The 23,275-nt window shown below is 30.3% G+C and overlaps 1 protein-coding gene across 1 annotated transcript in view; it reads right to left on the bottom strand.

The window, feature by feature from the left end:
• Window positions 1-3,755: 3,755 nt before the first annotated feature.
• The window catches only part of LOC141532765 (potassium voltage-gated channel protein Shaw), a 28,544-nt gene continuing 9,024 nt past the window's right edge, over window positions 3,756-23,275 (bottom strand). Inside the window, exons 2-5 of the mRNA XM_074251255.1 lie at window positions 21,935-22,420; window positions 12,083-12,277; window positions 7,206-8,196; window positions 3,756-4,533 (exon numbers count right to left, since the gene is read on the bottom strand). Coding sequence (XP_074107356.1) covers window positions 4,469-4,533; window positions 7,206-8,196; window positions 12,083-12,277; window positions 21,935-22,261 — 1,578 coding nt within the window. The 5' untranslated portion in view covers window positions 22,262-22,420 and the 3' untranslated portion in view covers window positions 3,756-4,468. The remainder of the gene's footprint in view (window positions 4,534-7,205; window positions 8,197-12,082; window positions 12,278-21,934; window positions 22,421-23,275) is intronic.

Here is a 23,275-nt window from a genome sequence, read left to right as displayed (position 1 = left end):
ATTCATCTGGGAAATATTTCATGATTTATGAAGCGTACATAATCATATATAAAGCATATTGAGGATCATAGGTGACACAATGACTGATCACGTACGAATTGTAGATCGCTAGAAATTTCTAATATTCCTTAACAAATAATTAATACCAGCCACAGTTCAATCTATATATTAATTAAAGATATTTTTTTTTTTTTTTTCAATAACCTATTTTTCATCAACCTGCAGTTAAACAAACTTTTAATTGAAAAACAATTTACCAAAACGAAGAGTTAATTATTTCGATATAATAGTTCATACAATCTAGAGCGTTATCAACTCATGCATTTTCAGATAAATTAAATTCTATAGAACGCAATTTTACATTAATTATAAATAATTAACCTTCCATTATAAAAAAATCGATTATCGAATATCAATACTTAAGTATATATTTATGACTTATATTTTATACATATATGTATATTTATAAGTGTATGTACTTTATAACCTAGCTCGAAGCATTTTGTTGACTTAAATCTCTATATATACAATATATTATATATGTATAACATCCCGTTAAATCGACGAATGGAATAGAATAAAAAAAAAAATATTTTTTCATATCAGCCGTCACACGGAATAGTAAAGTGTAAAATATATTAATACGATTGACATCAAATATTCGTTAGCGAACAAAATGTCTGAGGCCTTGTGGTTAATTTCTTTCTACCCAGGGTATGATTGATGATTGGTCCCAGCAGCGTTATGGGGATCGGGAAGAAGCACAAATGCTTTTTTTTCTCACACTATAAGTAGTTTTAGTTTTTTAGTTTTCAAAAAAAATATCTATTACCGCACGTAGGGGTCGAACCTACCGCGTTTGGAACCAAGCTCCCGAATTATTGTCTCTCGTTTGCGTTAAGTAAATTAAACTTAAAATTTTTGAGTGGATCAAGCAGAGAAAAATTCCGGGTGATTAAATTTAATTTTTTGCACGGAAAAAATTAAACTGTAAAAAACTGTTAATTTTCATAGTTTCAAACAGTAAAGCGAACCTTGGGGTGGCAAAAATATAAATATTACAGAATTTAATGTAGTAAATGTAAAAGCCACAATTTATAATTTGATGCTCCTACTAGTGCCATATATCCCTAAAAATTACAAATCTGGTATAATTTTTCACTTTAGGCACCAGTGTTCATTACTTAAACATTTTTAATAAGGTACCTGCGGATAATAAGGCCTAAGTGATAGAAATGCTATTTAAAATAACCGCTTCCGCTGAAAACTTCTCTACTATACAGTCAAAAAGAATAGAATATTTTTTTAAAATGCGAGTAACTTATATTTAAAAAAATGTCATTGAAATATGACACATATCGATCGATGAGTCAAAGTTTTATGTAACTCTATCCAAAATTGCTAATTTATAAAAAATTTTTGACAAGAAATATAAACAATAAAAGATTAAAAAACGGGGTTTTTTTGGGGTCTCAAAATAAGCATCAACTTTAGATTTCTGTAAAATCGTAAATTCAAATTTTTTGTTCACGCTGAACTTTTTGATGATTAGTTGAACCGATACAACGTTCCTTGTCTTCTATATTTCATCATCCGTCAAATGCTAAAGTAGCGCAGAATAATTCCTAAAAAACGATTTGTGTAAATGGTAAACATTTTTTATAATTTTATATTTAATAATTTAAAATCATTGTTCTAATTTTTATCAACATCTTAAAAAGTATCGTTGCTCAATTAAGTGATGATTGATCTCTAATACCAATTTTATCAAGTACAGTATAACTATTTGCAGTATGTATAACCCTTGGGCCTTATTACCCCTACCGTAGTAAAATAAGGCCTATTCGCAAGGTTTTTTAAAAAATTTAATTTTTCCGTTTGTTTATGGTGAAAATGACCATTACTCCATTATATTTAATGGCTAATGTATTAATTTAAAAATTAATGATACATTGCAATATTTTGGATTTTTTTCAAAATCTCCCTTAGCTAGGCCTTATTATCCGCCGGTACCTTATATATTTTACCAGTTCAAGCAAGTCAATAATTATAGTTTGATTTTTAGCTTTGAGTTTAAAATTTACCATTTTACTTTGTAAATATTGACGTTGCTTGTATAGAAAATTACATAGTAATTATTAAAATCACTATTTTACTGTTTGAAATATTAATTTTTTTGTATTTTTCATATTTTAGCCGAAATTATTATTTAAACTTTCGTCATATTTTTTCTTTAATGGTTAATAACTTTTTTTTTTTTTTTATTTTATTTTCCATGACTGTAAAATCGACCGGAATTTTTAACAGCAAATTTACATAAGTTATACGTCAACTTTAACCTTTGATAAATCGTAAAATGGGAGGATGACAAAAAGCGTAAAGACAAATATTCAGAACCGATAAAACCGTAGCGTCGGAAAAAGCACAATGTGAAGTAGAATGAGAGCCGGTGAAATTAAATTCACAGTGATTTCCCGTTGACATTTACAAAATGACGAAAAAATTATCCCGTCCATAATCCACTAGCATTTTAGATTTTAGTTAAAAGCGTCCTTTTCTTAAGCCGTTGCTTTGATATTCCCCTATCGAGAGGAACAGTCCCAATCAAGGGATTATTATAATTATTCATAGAAATTTGTTTTTTTATAATCAGGATAGGACGTGATGATTGTCCAAACGCGGTGTTTACTTTTTTTATTTTATCGTTCATTTCAATAGTTGGTTTTTTGCAAAAACTACTGTTGCAGCTAATATGGTATTTTTTATTATTGTAAATAAATCACTAGCTTTTATTAAAGCCTGCATCATGTCAATTAACAAAAGTTTAGAATTCAATCAATGACACAGAGCTCAGCAAAAATGTTTAATTATTATTACTAATTTTTTTAATCATTTCTAATTGATTATTTTTTAAATTATAATCCTTGGAATTATTTTTAACTGGATATAAATTATAATGATAATGTAAAAAAATAGATTGATCAAAAAAAGAATTTTGATTTTTTTTTTTTTCAAATTTCACTCTTGCTTTGATGCAAAAAAATTATTTTTTTCAATCAATTTTGATAAGTATAAATGTAGGGGGTGCGCAGTGGCCTATTGGATCCGGCCCTTGCTTACCAAAGCATTGGACCGGGTTCGAGTCCGGCGTACACCAATAAATAAAAAAAAAAAAAAAAGAAAATGCAATAATTTGGTCAAAAATAATTTTTCAATGTAATTCTTATAAAATCTGTAATAATTACAATCTGAAACTGTAATTTTTACAGTTTTCATTACAAAGCGCTACTTTACATTATATACTGTAATTTTTCTATTTTTCTTTTTTCCGTGTACAAAATTCTTGAGAAAAAACGAAACTGTCTCAACTTTTCAAGAATTTTTGATTGCAAAATTTTCTGTACCGATTGAAAATCAAATGACGAGAATTATCTCACAAAAATACAGATCTCTTGATTCAAGAAGCAGAATTCAAGGAAAAAAATCTTGATGCAAGGCAATCGGTTTAAAAAGGATCTTTTTTCTCGGAAATAATGATTCTTTAGTCTGAAAATATTTTCAGATAAAAAAATTATCGTGAAAAAAAAAAAAAACTTGATTTAATCAGTAACATTTTTGCTGACCTCTGCACGGATACAAGCGACTAAAAAGTACTACTGACGGAAAGAAAGTTATTTATGAACAAAAACAAAAAAAATATTGAATAATGTGTTTAATGGCAAAAAGGCAGCGTGGATAGGATTATTTACCGGAAATAATCTCTTTGTTAACACGAATAACAAGATTAATTGAATAATCAATCACGTATTTGTGCTATGAGATATTCCGTGAATATATAATATATATTATATTATTTTATATACACATTCAAAGTTTTATTAATATTAATATTAACATTAATATAGTAAAATGGTTAATATTTAATTAATTTTAATGTAGTATTAATAACGCGCCTCCTTTATCTATTAAAACATTTATCAATAATCAATTATATGACTAATTAAATTATTAAATTACATTAGATGGTCCACCAAAGTGCTAATTTCTCCTCGATCTTGGACACATTTTTTATTGGTAATTTTACTTATTAATTATTTATTTATTTATTTATTTATCGGTATGTTTAACGCTAATTAAATCCATTAGCTATCTAATGTACACTCACTCATCCACTTATTTATTTATTTGCTTGCTTACTTTATTTATTAATAATTAAATTATTTCTTTACCGTTTATTCTTCGTTCTTTGGTTGATTATTGTTTATTATTAATTAATGTCGTCGATGCTTGTTTATTCGCAATTGCGATTTGTTACGTAGTTAATAGCACGATAAATGATAGCACACACTGGTTTCTGTTTATTTTTTTTTATATTTACTCACACAAGTGTCTCGTGAACGGTATTAAGTTCCTCGCACAGTTCAAACGACTTACGCGTTGGCAGTGGTGAGTTGGTTTTATTTCAATACTAGCCCAAGCCACTTGACGATTTGGTCCCGTTAGTCCTTAAATTTGAGTTCCGCCTGTCGTCATCTTGAACAAAAGTTATTATAATCAATTATTGTAGCAATTGTGTTCATAAAAATAATAAAAAAAAACCAAAAAAAATTCTGTTACACTGATAGAAAATTTATGTTGACTCTCGAGATATTTTCTTGATCTAAGAATTTATTTTGGAAGACAAATGATTATTTTGCTTTAAGAATTTCTTGTCTTGATTTAGATTTTCTTGGCTTAAGAGTTACATTATCTTCAATCGATAAATTTAGTTTTTCAACCAAAATAACATTATCGTTTAAAAAACTTAAAATAATTCATCAAAGTATATTTCAAAAACTAAATAGTCTTTAATTGTTATACCGAAAAAAAATTATTTCTTGGAAATAAGTAAATTAATGACTCAAAAAAAAAAAGCCATTCTTAACACAAGTCGGTAACATCTTGAATCAATGTTATCGCCTATCTTGAACCAAGAGACAAAAATTCTTGAAAGAAATATATCTATATCTAGTTTCAAGAGTTCAAATTTTGAAGAAAAAAAGTTTCTTGAATCAAGATTGTTTTATTTATCAGTGTACAGAAAATTTCTTTCCGTATATTTTGAAGAAATTTTCCCCAACTGGAGCAAAGTAACTTATCAAATATTGATCCCTTAATTACTCGCACTAAAAATCAAAAGTAAGAAAGCATTTTTGTCAATTTTGTCAAAATAGAATATTGTCATCGGTCCTCGATATATCTACAGAGTTTGAACCAAATCTGGCCGTTTAAAGTCGGTCAAAATCGCGCCCAAACAAGTCGGTTACAAACATACACGTGAAGTTAATAAAAAGCGTGTAAAAAAAATATGAAAGTCTTGAAGTTAGTTATAGGTAAAAACTCGTAAAAAACAGACTACAATTCATGATTGTTTAAAATGAAGGCGCGCGCTGTTCAAATTTATAGTCATAATTGAAAGTTAATTTTTTGATAAATTTAGGATAAGTTTTGCAATTGTGTATAATAAAATTTTTATGAGAAAAAATTTATAACAAGGAAATACGACAATTACTCACGCAATGTTAACTCAAAAAAAAAATTTTAATTTGTTTCGTTCAATCAACGGTCCTCAATTCCAAAACGAGCATCAAAAGTAATTATTTTCCAATTTCCAGGACTCTTTGATTCGTATACTTGATCTGCGATGGACAATTACCCTCAATCATTTACGAATCGATTAATGAATACAAATTGATAGTAGTTGTAGCGTATTCAACTAAACAAGTATTAATTGCCGTAGGTCAAATGAATATTGTGATCTCACATGGGAGTAGACAGAAAGAGCCTAGAGAGTTGTGGAGAAAGAGAGTGTTGTGGTTTTGCGGGTCGTGATTAAATAATGACACTGAAGTAGTACTACAAAGTATGTAGCTAAGGGAGTAGAATATGTACATAGATATAGATATAAATATGTAATAAGAATTTGTGGGTTTCCCCTAAAGGGAACCGTGATATTGCTTTATGTATAATCTAATTTCGTTGATAATTTATCATCGAGTGGAAACTTTTGTAAAACTCGGCGTATTGTTATTTAATTTATGCCTCAACCGTTTTCGGTATCTCATTTTTTTTTTTTTTTTTTAGCTTCACAAGTGCTTGTACTAAAAGTTAACCGTTAAGTGCCCTATAAAGATTTTTACCCCGAATTATGCAAAATAGTAGTCATTAAGTTTTCCCGTTTCAACAGCAGGTTGTAAATTTAGTGAAAGACACATGACATCCACTCACTGTTTTGACGTATATCGAACTCGATTAAAGTTACCCGGTATACAGTACCGGCGCTATAATTAAGCGCTGTTCAACGCTACCATGCGGTTTTGTTATAATAGAAAATGTCAATATTAATTGGAAAATATTTATCGGTTATATTGGATAAACTCGGTTTCAAATATCACTTATATGACCGTAGGCTGCATATCATTTGTCAGGAATTATTTTTCGATTAAATTGCTTTTGTTGGTACTGAGGTTTTTAATCAACCGATCATTGTTTGTAAAATAAAACAAAGAGTATGTTTTATTATTTATTATAAACATTGTGGGATCATTCAAGCATGCACAGCTAGTGAAACAATATAACCGTCTGTCAACAGATTTGCACGACCAATCTTTTAGTGAGACTGCAATATCGGCTGTTGGTAAACTGATATTACCGACAGTAAGTAAATCTGGAAGATCAATTGACTGTAAAAATTTCTTACTGACTCTGATAACCTGCGCTGTCTCAGGTAATAGTTGACTTTTAGCAATGACGTTTAACTTAACATCAAGTTGGCAGTAATTTTCCACTGAATGTAAATTGTAAGCAAATTGACGAAAATCTACTGCCGCAATTTTAATACAAGTAAATAATGAAACTTGTTGTAAAATTTCCTTTTAACTTTACTAAAACTTGACTGAAATACTTGTACAACAACTTTTGATGTCTGTTCGGAGAGAAACTTATAGGTAACTTAACTGAAACCGCTTGCTTTGGCAACTCTATTTGTCAAGTTGGTTACAAATTTCTGCAGTAGATTGACGGCAAGTTTCCGATTTATACTAAATATAATGTATGAAAAAGTTTTGATCAAATGATATGACACAGAAAATTAAAAATAGAACTGTAGTATCGATTGTTGGTAAGACTTGATTACCGACTGATAGTAATGTAAAAGTGATACGAACCTTTGATAGCAAATGGATCCTTAGGATGGTTGGTTTTGATGGCGTTCATCCTCCTGTTCTGAGGAGTAATGATAGTCCCGCTTCCCCCACTCCCGATCCCCCCGCTTCCCGGCGGCAGAAGGGCAGCTTGTTGACTGCAAGCAGTCCCACCAGCCTGCCCTGCAGCCCCCGGTACTCCAGGACGCACCCTAGGTTGTTCCACCGGAAATACTCGACGCCTCTTCTTGGGCAGCTTGGCTCGCGCCTGCGTGTGACTGTAATACATAGCAAAGTTGCTAACGATCACGGGCACCGGCAGGGCGATTGTAAGGACTCCCGCCAATGCACACAGTGCACCAACAAACATTCCCACGTAAGTTTTAGGACACATGTCACCGTAACCAACAGTGGTCATAGTGACTAGGGCCCACCAAAGACCTAGAGGTATACTCTTGAAGTCGTTGTGTGGGTTTGTTTGTATCCTCTCAGCGTAATATACCAAGCTGGCGAAGATGACGATGCCGAGGACTAGGAAGAATACCAACAGGGTCAGTTCCTTAGCAGACGCTCTGAACGTCTGGATAAGAATTTTTAGTCCCGACGAGTGTCGCGTAAGTTTGAACAGTCTCATTATTCGAATTATGCTGAAGAACTCGAGGATGTCCGCGTTCTCCAGGTGGGAGGCGAACTTCTGGAGCGCCAAGTCGATGTAGAAACTCAGTGTTGCTATCATGTCGATCAAGTTCACCGACGACTTAATGAACTCGCATCGATTTGGACTCGCTGTAATGCGGGTTAGGAATTCGATTGTGAACCACCCATTGCAGAGAGCCTCAACATAAAAGAACGCCACGTGGGCGTTTGTGTGCTCCTTCTCGATGTGCATCTTTGTGTGATTCCCTTTCCGTATCGCGTTCGTGGTTATCACTGGGACACGCATGTCCGGATGGGTTTTTAGGCAGAACGATAATATCGACACGCAGATGAAGAACACGGATATCACTCCGATTATCTGCAAAAGAAAGCGTGGATTAGTGATCAATATATACTACGGCATTACAAGAATAAACAACTTCTGATGGTCCCGTTACTACACAATTTTTGATAAATTTGAAAATTCATTTTCAGACGATTTTACGACTTTCTAACCGCTATATTTTTGAGAACGCTCTTTTTAAATTGAATTTGAAATTGTTGAAAGTTTATTATCGGACAATTTTAAGACTTTTTTAAGACGCTCCGTTTTAATTTTCCGGGGCTCTGTCGCTGTTAGCTCATCTTAAAATAGTCACGAAAAAGTTTTTTAAGATTTTTTTAAGACTATTTAAAAATTTTTTAAGACCATTTTAAGATTTTTAAGACTATTTTAAGATTTTTTAAGACTATTTTAAGATTTTTCTAAAACTATTTTAAGACGATTTTAAGATTATTTTAAGACTCTGTGATATTGTTTTGCTTTCATAAAAAATTCGAGAACCAAATTTCAAAAATCTGCTCCCAAAATTTTTTTTTGCGTCTTAAAAAAGTCTCAAAATAGTCTTAATTCATATCAAATTGAAGATTTTAAACAAACGACAATTTTAAGCCGATTTTTTTTATACGAATATCTTTTGTATATTTAATACCTTTGTAATTGTCATTCTAACGGTAAACTGTACTATCATATTATAATTCTGTTACTAAGTATAAATAAGAAAGACAAAAGAAAACTATTCAATTTACGAACAATGTTTAAAATAAAAAAATAAACCATTACTTTCTTAAAATTGTAGTTTATAATCTTCTTAATAAATTTAATAATAAAATAGTATTTTCGCAATTCGTCGGAAACTATCTAGTTCTGGTTGACTGTAATGAAAAATGATAATACACACTTGATATATTAATTGTAAAAATAAAAATATAATTATTTTGTGTAGCAAGGAGAGTTACAGTAGTTATTTATTACAAATTTTTACTAGTAAATTAATTATTAAAGCTTATTAATTATTAAAGAGGCATTTACACTTTACTACGCTATGTAAAGTGCGTTAAAATTTAAAATTCAGTCTGATTTAATTAGCTCCGTTCCACTTCACGGGAATGCTATTGAGGAGTATTGAATCACCGAGTGTGTTAATGTGTGTCGGTTTAAACGCAACTGCTAATGAAGCGGCGAACGTGGATATCCATGTTAATGATCAAACATTAAAATGGTGCAAAATGGAAAATTTTGATTACTTTTGATGGAAAGAGCGCTAATTGGAGTGAACTTGGTATCAATGTGTGGGAGATCAATGGATCAGTCCGGGGCTATTGATGCTAAAAAGGGGCTGTAGCGATGAGGTAACTCGTAAGCCACTTTATTCGATCAATGGTAGGCTAATTACTATGCATATACTCGGGGAAATTGAATGACATGCATCGATGTCAGTTACTGTGCTATACCATTTGTGGTTGCGTGCTTAAGGTCAAAATCTACTCCGATAGTTGTTAATTGCTTCGGTTTTCGATGGTTCAATGTTTTCAGTCTTAATTGAAGGTCAAAAATTAATAGTGGTTTAGGGATTCAATTATTGTTCCAGGGAGAGTATACATTTGATTAGAACCAGGAGATGTGATGCAATTGTTATGATTTTGTATCAGAGTTTATAAGGTACCGGCGGATAATAAGGCCTAGCTAAGGGAGATTTTGAAAAAAATCCAAAATATTGCATTTAATTATTGCAATGTATCATTAATTTTTAAATTAATACATTAGCCATTAAATATAATGGAGTAATGGTCATTTTCACCATAAACAAACACAAAATTAAATTTTTTAAAAAACCTTGCGAATAGGCCTTATTTTACTACGGTAGGGGTAATAAGGCCCAAGGGTTTATACATACTGCAAATAGTTATACTGTACTTGATAAAATTGATATTAGAGATCAATCATCACTTAAATTGAGCAACAATACTTTTTAAAATGTTAATAAAAATTAGAACAATGATTTTAAATTATTAAATATAAAATTATAAAAAATGTTTACCATTTACACAAATCGTTTTTTAGGAATTCTTCTGCGCTACTTTAGCATTTGACGGATGATGAAATATAGAAGACAAGGAACGTTGTATCGGTTCAACTAATCACCAAAAAATTCAGCGTGAACAAAAAATTTGAATTTACGATTTTACAGAAGTCTAAAGTTGATGCTTATTTTGAGACCCCCAAAAAAACCCCGTTTTTTATCTTTTATTGTTTATATTTCTTGTCAAAAATTTTTCTATAAATTAGCAATTTTGGATAGAGTTACATAAAACTTTGACTCATCGATCGATATGTGTCATATTTCAATGACATTTTTTTAAATATAAGTTACTCGCGTTTTAAAAAAATATTCTATTCTTTTTGCCTGTATAGAAGAGAAATTTTTAGCGGAAGTGGTTATTTTAAATAGCATTTCTATCACTTAGGCCTTATTATCCGCAGGTACCTTATTAAAAATGTTTAAGTAATGAACACTGGTGCCTGAAGTGAAAAAGTATACCAGATTTGTAATTTTTAGGGATATATGGCACTAATAGGAGCATTAAATTATAAATTGTGACTTTTACATTTTCTACATTAAATTCTGTAATATTTATAAATATAAAATTATAAAAAATGTTTAACCATTTACTCAAATGGTCAAGATAAATTTTTAATTAAAAAATTTCAACGACAGTTATTTTTTCGGGAGTTTCATTTCAAGCGAAACTATTGTTTGACACATTACACTGTTGATGTAATCGGATATTGATCGGTAATCTGTTTTTGTACGAAGGATTAATCAAAGTATCAAGTAGAATGCAACTTGAATTCTCATAAATTGTTCGTGTCTTTAAACTATTCTAATTAAACTATCAATCAAATGGTAAACAATTTATCGATTAGAATTATTTTCTAAAAAAAAAGGACTAAAATTTTAATGAAATGTTGACATTAAAAATTACCATCAGTATTGAAGGTGCCCATGTCTGGGTCGATAACTTTAGCCGTAATTTAAAATTTCAAACTTCTTAATAGAAAACTCATTAAACTCTTACGACAAAGTATCCGAAGGACTTTATAAAAATATTAAATAAAATTAAATTGAATTCTCTCGAAAAAGTAGATCAGTATCTAACAACTCAATTTTATATTTTAAAGTTATTTTAATAAAAAGTTTACTGAAGCTGTAACAGAGTGCTACAAAGTAAGAATAGAGAATAAAAATATATATTAAAATATGAATATAAAATAAGGACACAGTGTAACTGAAAATCAATAGATAAAGCCGAGAGATAATAAAAACAGTGCGTTTATCTGTGAAAATAATCTAGCGCATCCGGACATTTCAATCGATGATTAAACGTGTTCAGCCGACTACAAATTACACGTGTTCAGCGAAATATTAATATTTATAGTTACATTTTGTACGATAGATAAATAAATTGTATTAAAAGTAAATATTTGTAGTGACTAAAATTTAAATGATAAATAAATATATTATTGATAAATAATTAAAAAAATATTTATATTTAATTAATGAAGGCAGTTACTACTGTACGTTAACTGTTGGCAAATAGATTCAACAAATTAGTACCCAGTTAATTAATTTATGTATTAAAACCCGGAATATTTACATACGCGTCAAGTTGATAGCACAAAATGAGATTGAGCTAAAATGAAACGGAATTAAATGAAATAAAATGTGTGGAACGGAGACTGAGCTGTGCTGGGGACTACTGAGGATTTCCAACCTCGGGCGCAAATGAGGCCACAGAATGAGCACGCTGTAGCGGTTTTATGGCTACTACTGTTAGGTTACATTAATGCCATGCATTTTAGTTCGAATTATTATTATTATCATTAAAGGTAAGGTTTTTGTGTCAGTCGTTGTATTACCGACCTTGGCTGCGTTCGAGGAGTAGGGTTCGTCGAACAATGACCAGATTTTAGGCTTGAGCTTCTGCCACCACGTCAGACGGTTTTCGTAGTAGGCCTCCTCGAATCCGAATTTTCGGGCCAGTTCCTCGTCACTGGGCTTCTCCGTATCTAGGTCTAGTCTGTCGAGGACCGTCAGGGTTTCTTGGGTGTCTCGATGCTGGAATTACAGAAAATTAATATTAGATTAGTAATACATGACATAAACTTTTATTATTTACTACTGTAATTAAAATGGGAATTTTTTTTTTATTAAAATGATAAATAAAAATTTTTTTTTCTATTGAAAAAAAATAGAAATCGAAAAAACACCATTCTGAAATTTTTAGGATATTTGTAGAAAATGTCAAAGTTTCATGTGAAAGAAAGAAAAAAAAATTAAAAATTTTTATCATTGCGTAATTCGGAGTTTTTTTGGAAAATCTAAAAAATAACGATGAAGATAGGTTTGAATAATTTTTTTCAATTTTTTCCCGAAAAGAATATTTAATAAAAAAAATTTTGAAAAAAAAAACGTCCCGATAAGTCAATTTTTGAAAAAGTTATGGCAATTTAAGCCACACCGTCCATAATCTGCTGGATTTTTAATTTTTTTGAAATGTAAAGCAAAATTTGAAAAAAATTTCCTCGAATTTTTTAGATCACAAACCAACTGTATATCACTGTTTTACTTTCAAATTATCTGAAATTGCTCGAATGAGAAAATTGTTATGTAAATTTGTAATTATTAAATTAAGTTACATAAATTTTAGTGATAAATCAAATTATTTTATTCAGCTCGATTTTGGGAGATTTACTAAACCTTTAAAATAAAAACACGCATACTCCCAATAAATGGCTTCTATTTATATCTTTTCTCAGGGGAGTTTAGTTTACATTTATCAAATTTGTCTATTATTAAGTTAAAAACTTGTTCAATTTAAAATTTTATAAATGTCTCAAATAAAAAAATATAATTCAATGAGATTCTTTTCTTTATAATACGTAATAATAATAAAATACTTTTCCTAATTAACACAATTTGTATTATCTAACAATTAAGGAGTTTATTTGCTTATTTTATAATAATTATAATATCTGATTAAAAGAATACTGTCTCTAATAATCTCATTAACTCTACAGAAGAGTTCGTAATAAAAAAACTTCTCCACAAACAAAAAACCCGCCACTTAACAAACTCGCTCTAATTTAATTAAATAAATAATTTAATTAAATCCCAAGCAAAGATGCCAAAGATCAGTAAATTCAAATAAAAATTTCAAATATCCTTAATTAAGTTTTCCGCTACAAAATCTTCACCCACATAACTTTTGTCGCGGTGCAGAAAACTATTTCGACAATTCGGCAATGCAGATGTCGCTCTATAAATTACTTCTTGCGTCGATATCTTTTTTTTTTTTTTTTTCATTAACCCGCAAACAGAAACTATTCCCCTGAATTCCTATAAAAACTCTGCTTATACCACACAAAAGTTAATTCAATTATTATCTGACAGTTCTATTTCCGATAATCCGGACTTAGAAACTTGCGGCTTACAAACAAGACAAAACACTATGAACAAAAAAATTTAAAAACTTGTATTCGTCATTCAAAAGTGGCTTTTCAACTTAAAACTTTCCTGACGTATTACATCTCCAAGCTGTCTCGCAACCAACGACCCAACAAGCCAAGCACACCCACTCATGAGATATCCTTATCATATGCAGCTTGGAATCTGCACACATTTGCAACTACAGATAATAGAAAACTCGGCGAAAAAAAATTTTATTTGCTTTTCAGCAAATGAAAATTTTTAAGTGGATTTCTTTAGAAAATTTTTTTATCTACACTTAGAAAAAAAAAAGATAAAAATTGTCTAGACTTTTTATGTTAAAAACATAAATTCTGTTAGGGATTCCTCAAGATTCCGTAAACTATAACAAATTTCTAAAATTTCATAAATACTTGAATAATAAAACTTATTTAGTGTCGTAAGATGGAAGGTGGAAGATGAGGTCTAACTAAAGGTGCAAGTTCAATAATATTCTTGTTTGCAACCTGTGATCATTTGGAGTTTATCACTTCGGAGAAGTAACAACTCTTGGGAAATGGAGAAGAAACAAATAAGAGAGAAAGAGAAAAAGAGCAGCAAAATTCCGATTTTTAGTCATTTCTTTGGATTCTACACTGATAAAAAAACAATCTTGATTCACGAAACTTTTTTTCTTGAAAATTTGAACTCTTGAAACTAGATATAGATATATTTCTTTCAAGAATTTTTGTCTCTTGGTTCAAGATAGGCGATAACATTGATTCAAGATGTTACCGACTTGTGTTAAGAATGGCTTTTTTTTTTTTTTTTCAGTCATTAATTTACTTATTTCCAAGAAATAATTTTTTTTCGGTATAACAATTAAAGACTATTTAGTTTTTGAAATATACTTTGATGAATTATTTTAAGTTTTTTAAACGATAATGTTATTTTGGTTGAAAAACTAAATTTATCTATTGAAGATAATGTAGCTCTTAAGCCAAGAAAATCTAAATCAAGACAAAAAATTCTTAAAGCAAAATAATCATTTGTCTTCCAAAATAAATTCTTAGATCAAAAAAATATCTCGAGAGTCAACATAAATTTTCTATCAGTGTAAGAAATTGTCGTTTGTATAATTTGATATTTTTGTCGAATTTTCAAAATTAAAAATTTTTAACACTCTTAATAAATCATCAAAAAAATGTGAATAATTTAAAAAAAAAAAATCGTGTGATCATTTAGTTTATACTGAATTAAATTTTTTTATATGATTAAATTCTAAGCTGGATGACAGAGACATACTCTACAAATTGTTTAACCTGAAATATATTAGATTGATCAGCTATGAAGAATTCATTGATTTATACGCCGTGGAACGTCGAAAATACAAGTTATGGGTGGCTGAAGGAATTTAATGGATTACCGAACGTGTCACAGCAAGATATAAAAAAGCTACCACAATGGAAAGGTAATTAACATGAATCTGCTTTAAATTTTGTTCGGACTGGATGAAAATATTATAAAAAATTCGAAAAATAGAAGTATCTAAATTGAACCTAAAAATAATTATAATTATTTACCTTCTTCTTCATAAATTACCATGAATTTAGATATTTCGACGCGTTTGAAATTGAACTATCGAATGTTATAAATTACATTTTCGTGAACATGAATATATTTGTTTCAGCTCTCGACCCAAGTGTGAAAAGGTGGAAACGTTATGATTTAAGCAGCGGATGTAAAAGGTACTTGAGTTATGTACTTTACAAAATATCGTTCATAAAAATTCGGTATTCAAAATAAATTACTATTTGTTTCTAATTTTAGAACAAATGTTTATTTATTCATGCTTGAATTGAAAATTTATTTATTCCAGATTCTTTTCACAATTTACTGTCTTTTTAAATAAATAAGATAAGGAATATTTTTCAATTATCGAATAAAAATTTATTATTTTACAATGTATGTGAAACAATAGTATACTTTTTTTTCACTCTATAGATTACAATGGATATATTTTCAAAAAAAATTTTTAAGTTTTTAAGTTTTTAAATTTTCATTGTTTTTAAAAACTAATATATTTATTTATGCTCTCGATTCGAGTATGAGAAGATATAAGCGCCAAGATCCACCTTGCGGATAAGTAAGGTACTAAATTTTCGTATTTCATGAACTATCTTATATTAACAATCAATATTGATGTAAATTTATTCTTTTGTAAGCTTTCAAGTAGTAAATTGATTCAATTTCATTTTTCGTTATAATTTATTGTACCGGTAAATTTTATTCAGATACTTTATATAAAGTATTGCTGTTACTAATACATATTAAAGCGTTCTATAATTACACTTCAAGTTCCATAAATTTTCCATTAAATTCTGTTACACTGATAGAAAATTTATGTTGACTCTCGAGATATTTTTTTGATCTAAGAATTTATTTTGGAAGACAAATGATTATTTTGCTTTAAGAATTTTTTGTCTTGATTTAGATTTTCTTGGCTTAAGAGCTACATTATCTTCAATCGATAAATTTAGTTTTTCAATCAAAATAACATTATCGTTTAAAAAACTTAAAATAATTCATCAAAGTATATTTCGAAAACTAAATAGTCTTTAATTGTTATACCGAAAAAATATTATTTCATGGAAATAAGTAAATTAATGACTCAAAAAAAAGCCATTCTTAACACAAATCGGTAACATCTTGAATCAATGTTATCGCCTATCTTGAACCAATCGACAAAAATTCTTGAAAGAAATATATCTATATCTAGTTTCAAGAGTTCAAATTTTGAAGAAAAAAAGTTTCTTGAATCAAGATTGTTTTTTTTATCAGCGTACAGCAAATTTCTTTCCGTATATTTTGAAGAAATTTTCCCCAACTGGAGCAAAGTAACTTATCAAATATTGATCCCGTAATTACTCGCACTAAAAATCAAAAGTAAGAAAGCATTTGGTCCTGAAAGTTTTAAACAAAAAGACGATTTTCCGGTTCGAAGAGTACAAAGTTTTTCGATCAACCGTCAAACAGGCTGAGTCATAGAATAGTAATGCCTTGAATCCCCGATCAAGAATCAAAGTAATTTCAAATTCAAAAGTTTAACACAAGCTTGAAAGAAGACTCCCGGCATACTATTGAATGAGAGTTTACCGTTTGCGACAGGTTTTACCTATTATTCGGTGCTTCCTCATTTACCAAGTTATTCCATGAAAGACATTTCATATTTAGTATACCAAGTAAACTCTTAAGTTATTCCTCCCCGATAAGAAGACTCTAGTCTTATACAGTCTGCAATCTATAGTTTATTCCTATATTAGCGATGTGGCTCAAGCATTCCTTTGTATAAGTAAGTATACCACAAAAAACTATTACCATCACAAAGAATACTAACAACACTTACCTACTCTAGGTACTGTACAATCTAGTGCAGTGTAATGAAATGTATTACCCCGCGATTCATTTAAACTTTAAAATTCCCACGAGATTATCAACCCGTCACGGATAGACCAAAGCAAATTGTTCAACACTTAACGATAAATTGCCGTATGACCTGGATGTAAAAACCTAAAAATAGTTCAACTTATATCAAAACCAAGGTGTTGCATTATGTAACACAATATATTATATTATAATACTGTATAAAAATGCAAATATGGTGTTTTAAATAATTTAGATATTGGACTTATTTGGCAGCCTTGGTAATAATCCATACCCACAAGCTGTGGATAGCTTTTGCATAATTAGCGCTACTAATATTTTACATTTTTTCTTATTAATTTCTGGGTGAAAAAATGCTGGCTTATCTATATATATATATAAAAATCAATTGCTGTGCGTTAGTCTCGCTAAAACTCAAAAACGGCTGGACCGATTTTCAAAATTTTTTTTTTGTTTTGTTCGTTATAGTTCAGGGATGGTTTAAAAAAAAAAATTTTGGAATTTTGGAATTGAAAAAAATTTCAGCTTAAAAAATAAAAAATTGTTAATTTTGTATCGAAATCGCTATTGTTACGCTTGAGCCTCAAGGTTGCAAGAGTATACAAAATTGTCCAATATGCAGGAAGATACGTACAAGTATACTTTGGGTATCTTTATATATATATATATATATATATATATATATATATATATATATATATATATATATATATATATATATATATATATATATAAAAGCCATATATAATAGCTAAATTTGTCATTAAAGACAAATTTTTGGGAACTGGGGGAAATAAAGGATAAAGGGGGAAGGGGAGGACCTTTACTCAGTAGGAATTTTCGGTAACTGAAAAAGTAATTCGGACAGCCCAGACCGGGAATCGAACCCGGATCGTTTGGTTACGCGCCAAAGGCTCTATAATTTGTTATACATTTATTATATAAATAAAACACATAAAACATATTAAAATGACCAACAAGTTTCATTTAATAACTTAATACCAACTTAACCGTCTACAATACGACCAGTGTTAATTGTTGACAAAAATAAATTAGAGTTTACAGGTTAAAAATCACAAATCAAAATTTGTAAAAAAAAAAATTTTTGTAGGTGATACGAAGTTCACCGGGTCAGCTAGTAGAATATATTTATATTAAATTTACGTATTAAGTGGTTCTATTGTTTTTCATGCAAGTTTACCCAGTTTTGTATATTAACAAAAAAAAGGTTGTAAATTAAAAAGTTTACTTAGTATAGCTAGCCAGAAGAGAATGTGTTATAAAACATGACCTCGGAATAAAATAGTTGAGAACAACTTGAATGGAAATAAAGCTGAGTTTATAGTTTGTAGTTGAATATATAAATATATAATAACATGATAAATTCATTTAAGAGAAGAAGGGGACCAGCAAAAACCTTCTTTTAATTGTTCATTATTTAAATAGCCTATTTTTGGTGTTTTCGAAATAAACAGCGAGCTAAATGTTTGGATATTAGTCCGGTTTAAAGGAATTAGTGTGATTGGGTAACAAGTCTGGATCATCAAGTAAAGAGAGTATCGCCATTTTTTATGGTTTAATCTCATGAAAAAAGTCATTAAGGTAATTGATTAAGGTGATCGCTTTCTTGAAGAATTAATGGATGTTCTTACGCTTTTTTTTTTTTTTGATTTATCGAAGAAATTTTTTAATAGATGTAGTCTTATCTTTAGGGTGCGAAAATGTGCCGCTTTTGAAGATATGGAACGCTTGACGAGGAGTAATGAGTAATGGCTATCGAAAAAAAAGAAGAATGTCATTTGCAAGAGTTTGCATTTTTGTGATTGATGGTGTTCTTTGAAATTTTTGATGTTTAGTTGTTTAAAATTTGAAAATTTTGAAGTTTTAGGGTTTTTAAAGTACTCCTTCAACAGGAATGTAATTAGAGTGGTTGTACATATTTTAAAGAAGGTATCAAATTTTAGATCTAGTTAGAATTAATTTAATTAAATCGGGTTGGTATTTAATATTTAGAACTGGTCCGAACTGAGTAATGTGAAAAAATAAATGATGATTCAGAAAAATGATCAAATTAAGATTTTTGGTAAGTTTTAGATGTTCTTTGAAGAATTTTAATGTTTAATCTCTTGAAACCTTCCAAAACTCCAGAAATTTAGGATTTGAAGGGACCTCGAAGTTCTCCTTCAAAATGAAGATGTTTTGTTGAAATTAAATCATCTTTGAACAAGTATCACATTTGAACCAACCAATCACAAATAAATCAGTTCTACATTTTTTGAAGGACTATTCATTAAAGTTTTGCTTCACATAGCATGAACATTTTCTGCAACTAAAAAGCACTCAAACCCAAAATAGTATTTCGCTAATTTTTTTAATAAATATTCAACTCAATTTCCACCAAAATTGAAGCAATCTTACAGCTCATAAATAACCAATAAATTTACAGAATCGGTCTTTGAACATCAAACTCGAGTTATAACTTCAGACTAACAATTGGCTCGAACTCATGGAAGATCACTCGAGATTCTCCATTTCGATCACGAAAATCACGAATGTATCACCTGCAAAAGCTATTCCAAAGTTACTATCACTTGAAAAGTAGTTCTGAGTTTAAAGAAGTTAAGAAATTCGAATTTATATTTGAAATCAATACTTATCTTACGATAGAATTTATCATTATTGAAGCAGCATATCATACTCAAAATCGCAACATAGAAAGTAATCCCTACTCTCCACTTGAATTTTATCTGAAATCGATTGACGACTTCCAATCAGCAAAGATTGAAAGTTCCAATATCTTGGAACGAGTTTGAGCCCTACAAACGTCGCTTCAATCTACATAACGGTTATTTTTAGAGCACCTAATTTCGATCTGACTAATAATCAATATATTTTCCAGACATATATATATATATATATATATATATACATATATATCGTTAAAGGATTGGATATATGAAAGTTTGACGGAATTTGGCATCAGTCCAAATTGGGCTTACTACTGCTGGTATTTTATTTTTCCTGAGTACTCTTAAAAATTCGAATAATCACCTAAACCCTTTGATAAATAACTCATCCAAATAACGATTCACTATCGGATAATCTGTCAAAGCTCGGTATTAACAATCAGCTAAAGAATCATTTAAATAATCACGGTAATTCTAAACCGGGATTCAATTTCCGATAGGACATAAATTGCCCAACAATTTAAATCTCCCGCGTAGTATTGTTATTCACTGGATCTGTAGATTACGCACTTGAATTTCTAAGCCCAATTGAAAAATAATCTATTTAAATTTATCTGTGAAGCACTTGAAGCTATAATTTTAAACGGCAATGCCAGAGAACGTTGTCGTTGATCGTTCGTTCAATGTAAAGCAATAGATTGCGCAAATGTTCATGTCGAAGGTATAGAATCATCAACGCTATTGCGGTCCACAGTATTAAATCTTCCATCAAACGGTCTATAACGCGAATGAGAGAATTCGCGAGTACGAGCTGACGTGTACGTGGATTGGATGGAAATGCTCCGTTTGACATAACACATAACTAATAGAATACTCCCACCGTCTATTGATTCCAGTTAGGTTCGTCATCATTCGCGTCGTTCTCATTATCACACTATCATCATCCAGTTCAATTCCTTCGCAAACAACCGAGTGATCGTTCGTTTAGATCGAATTACATCTAGGCAGATCTTGTTATGCCTAATCAGACGTAAAAGAGAGGTGTAATCATGTCTGACTGTTTATGGTTGAATTACGTTCAATCTGTGTAAATTTCAGCCAAATTAATCAATGGAATGCTTCAATTTAATGACAATAAAATCTGATCAGATAAAATTATATTGACGCTGAATCCTTTATCGAATATGATTAGTTCTGATCAAATTTTGTTGGAGAACGTTAAATTTGATCAAATTTGATCAAATATTACCAGATCTGGATTAGATACTTCATTGGACATGATCAGATCTGGCTATAACGTTAGATTTGATTATATATGACTAGAACTGCACTAAATCATCGAATATAATCAGAATTGAATTAATTTAGTCAGATAACATCAGATTCAATCGCAAAAAACTCTACCTGGATTAGATGCAAGATTACACGGAAAGAAAATTGAAGGAATTTTTACTATTTTACTATCGTAATTTTTATTAAATTAAATAGTAATGGTGGACAATACTTCTCATTTAGTAATTTTTACGATCTACTATTGTAAATTTTATCCAACAAACAAGGCTAGCAAGAAACTTAAAAAGTCGAATAATATAGAGCAAATTATACAATATGTGTTTGTAAGCTTTACAATTCAACTATTGTAAAAATTGACACCCGGTTTTTTTAAAAGAAATTTTAGGGAGGGAGAGAGATGGGAGAGGTTGGACTAATTGGTAACTATACAGTAACCGAAAAAAGAAATCGGAATTTTCGTCCTATCCGGGAATCGAACCCAGAACTTTTGGATGGTAGTCAGAGACTCTCCCTCTACGCTATCCGAGGTAAACTAGTACTCGTGTCCTTTAACATTTACATAAACTCGGAGTCTAGCACTGTGCACGGTCATTACTCAAACTAATTGAGAAACATTCCAATTCAACTATTGTAAAATTTGTTATAGTTCTATTGGAAAGGTACAGAGGCAACACTGGAAATTTTAATCTCTTAATTTTTACAATAGTAAGTTGTAAAATTTCATGAATAAATAGTAAATTTTCTTCTAAAATATTTGAAAATTTATTGTAATAAAAGTACAGTTCAGCTTTACAAAAGTTGTATCGTAAATTTTCCCAGACATTTTTTTCCGAAAAGTAACCAATCTAACAACATTATTATAAATGTTAAATAAATATCTTACCTGTGTATACGTCATCCAACAGCAAGGTTCCACTTGATTAGAATCAAGCCCCCAAAACTCAAGTTCCTCTTCAAAAAGAGGACCACAAACGTCTGTAGGATAGTGTAGCTTTCCAGTGCGATAATAGTTGAGAACTTGGGCAAAGACGCCAGGATGTCGATCAAAGAAATATTCATTCAAAATGGGGTCATAATTGGCGAGTGCTTCTGTTAGCCTGGACAACCTTGTGGCTGGTATTTTTTTGAGGGTCGCCTTGTAGGTTTCGTGCCTGATCCCTCCTATGTTCAGGACAACGCGGTTCTCCGCGTCCATGTTGATCAGATTCATCGTGGATTAGTTCTGGGAACGGGCAATAGACAGATGCTGGTTCCTGGTTTTATCGACTGGCTTCCCCGGCGATTGGCGAGTTAAGACTTAATCGGCTTACTGCTACCGCTGGCAACCAATAGCTGTGACTGCTACTGCTGCTAATCCACGTGGCGTCACCTGCAATAGAGTATTGCCAATGATTAATTGAATTATGTTGCGATTTAAGATACAAATGTTTCTGTCTATTTTTATGAGTATAAAACTTCGTTTTAGGATTTATTGTAATTCAGCAATAAAAAATTTGAGTTGAAAAATTTTTAAGCTGATAAATGTTTGAACCGCAAAAATTTTTTAATTACTTCTAAAACTCTTAATAAGAAGCTCTAATTACAACTGCTAATTATAATGGGTATTTTGGATCTAAATTGATAGCACTAGGTGCAAAGGTTTAATTATGACGTTAAGGTTTAGGTCAGGAAGGAAGTAGAAAGCGGAAGGACGAAAAGGAGAGACGAAGCAGGGGATGGAGGTTGAGTGCGAATATTGGGAGTTCTCAGACACAAAGAAGGCTGTAAAGAATAGTGTCAAGCGTAAAATATTCTCGAGTCAAGTTCACTCGTGCTTCGATAATCGCGTTAAGAGAAACGCCGATAGCAAGCGGGAAGGGAGGGGGTGGGTTTATAGAGGGTGATTGAGATGGGGGTTTACTTTTAAAATAAAATTAATGATTTTAACGAGTGAACGGATGATTGAGTGAAATGAAAAGGAAGAGAGTTTTTTTAGTCGAGTTTTATTTTGTTTTGTATTTTTCTTTTTTTTTTTTTTTCCTGATTTATACGAATGGATTTGTATTTGAGCTTGGAGCTTCCAATCCAAGGGACAGGGATAGAAGGTAATCTTTGTATTCTTGTGAATTATTTATTGAGGTCTTAACTGGTGTTGGAAATTATTTGAGATGGAAATTTTTAGCGTTTGTCAGGGGAGTTTATGCTAATGGTTTAATGAAAAATTTTTCATCCAATAAGTGTTTTC

This window comes from Cotesia typhae, unplaced genomic scaffold, assembly GCF_013202065.1.
Source record: "Cotesia typhae breed Kobodo isofemale line unplaced genomic scaffold, CoteBio_Ctyphae contig_69, whole genome shotgun sequence".
NCBI classification, from domain to species: domain Eukaryota; kingdom Metazoa; phylum Arthropoda; class Insecta; order Hymenoptera; family Braconidae; genus Cotesia; species Cotesia typhae.
The sequence above is the reverse complement of the archived record's forward strand: the minus strand, read 5'-3'. Positions and strand labels throughout refer to the sequence as shown.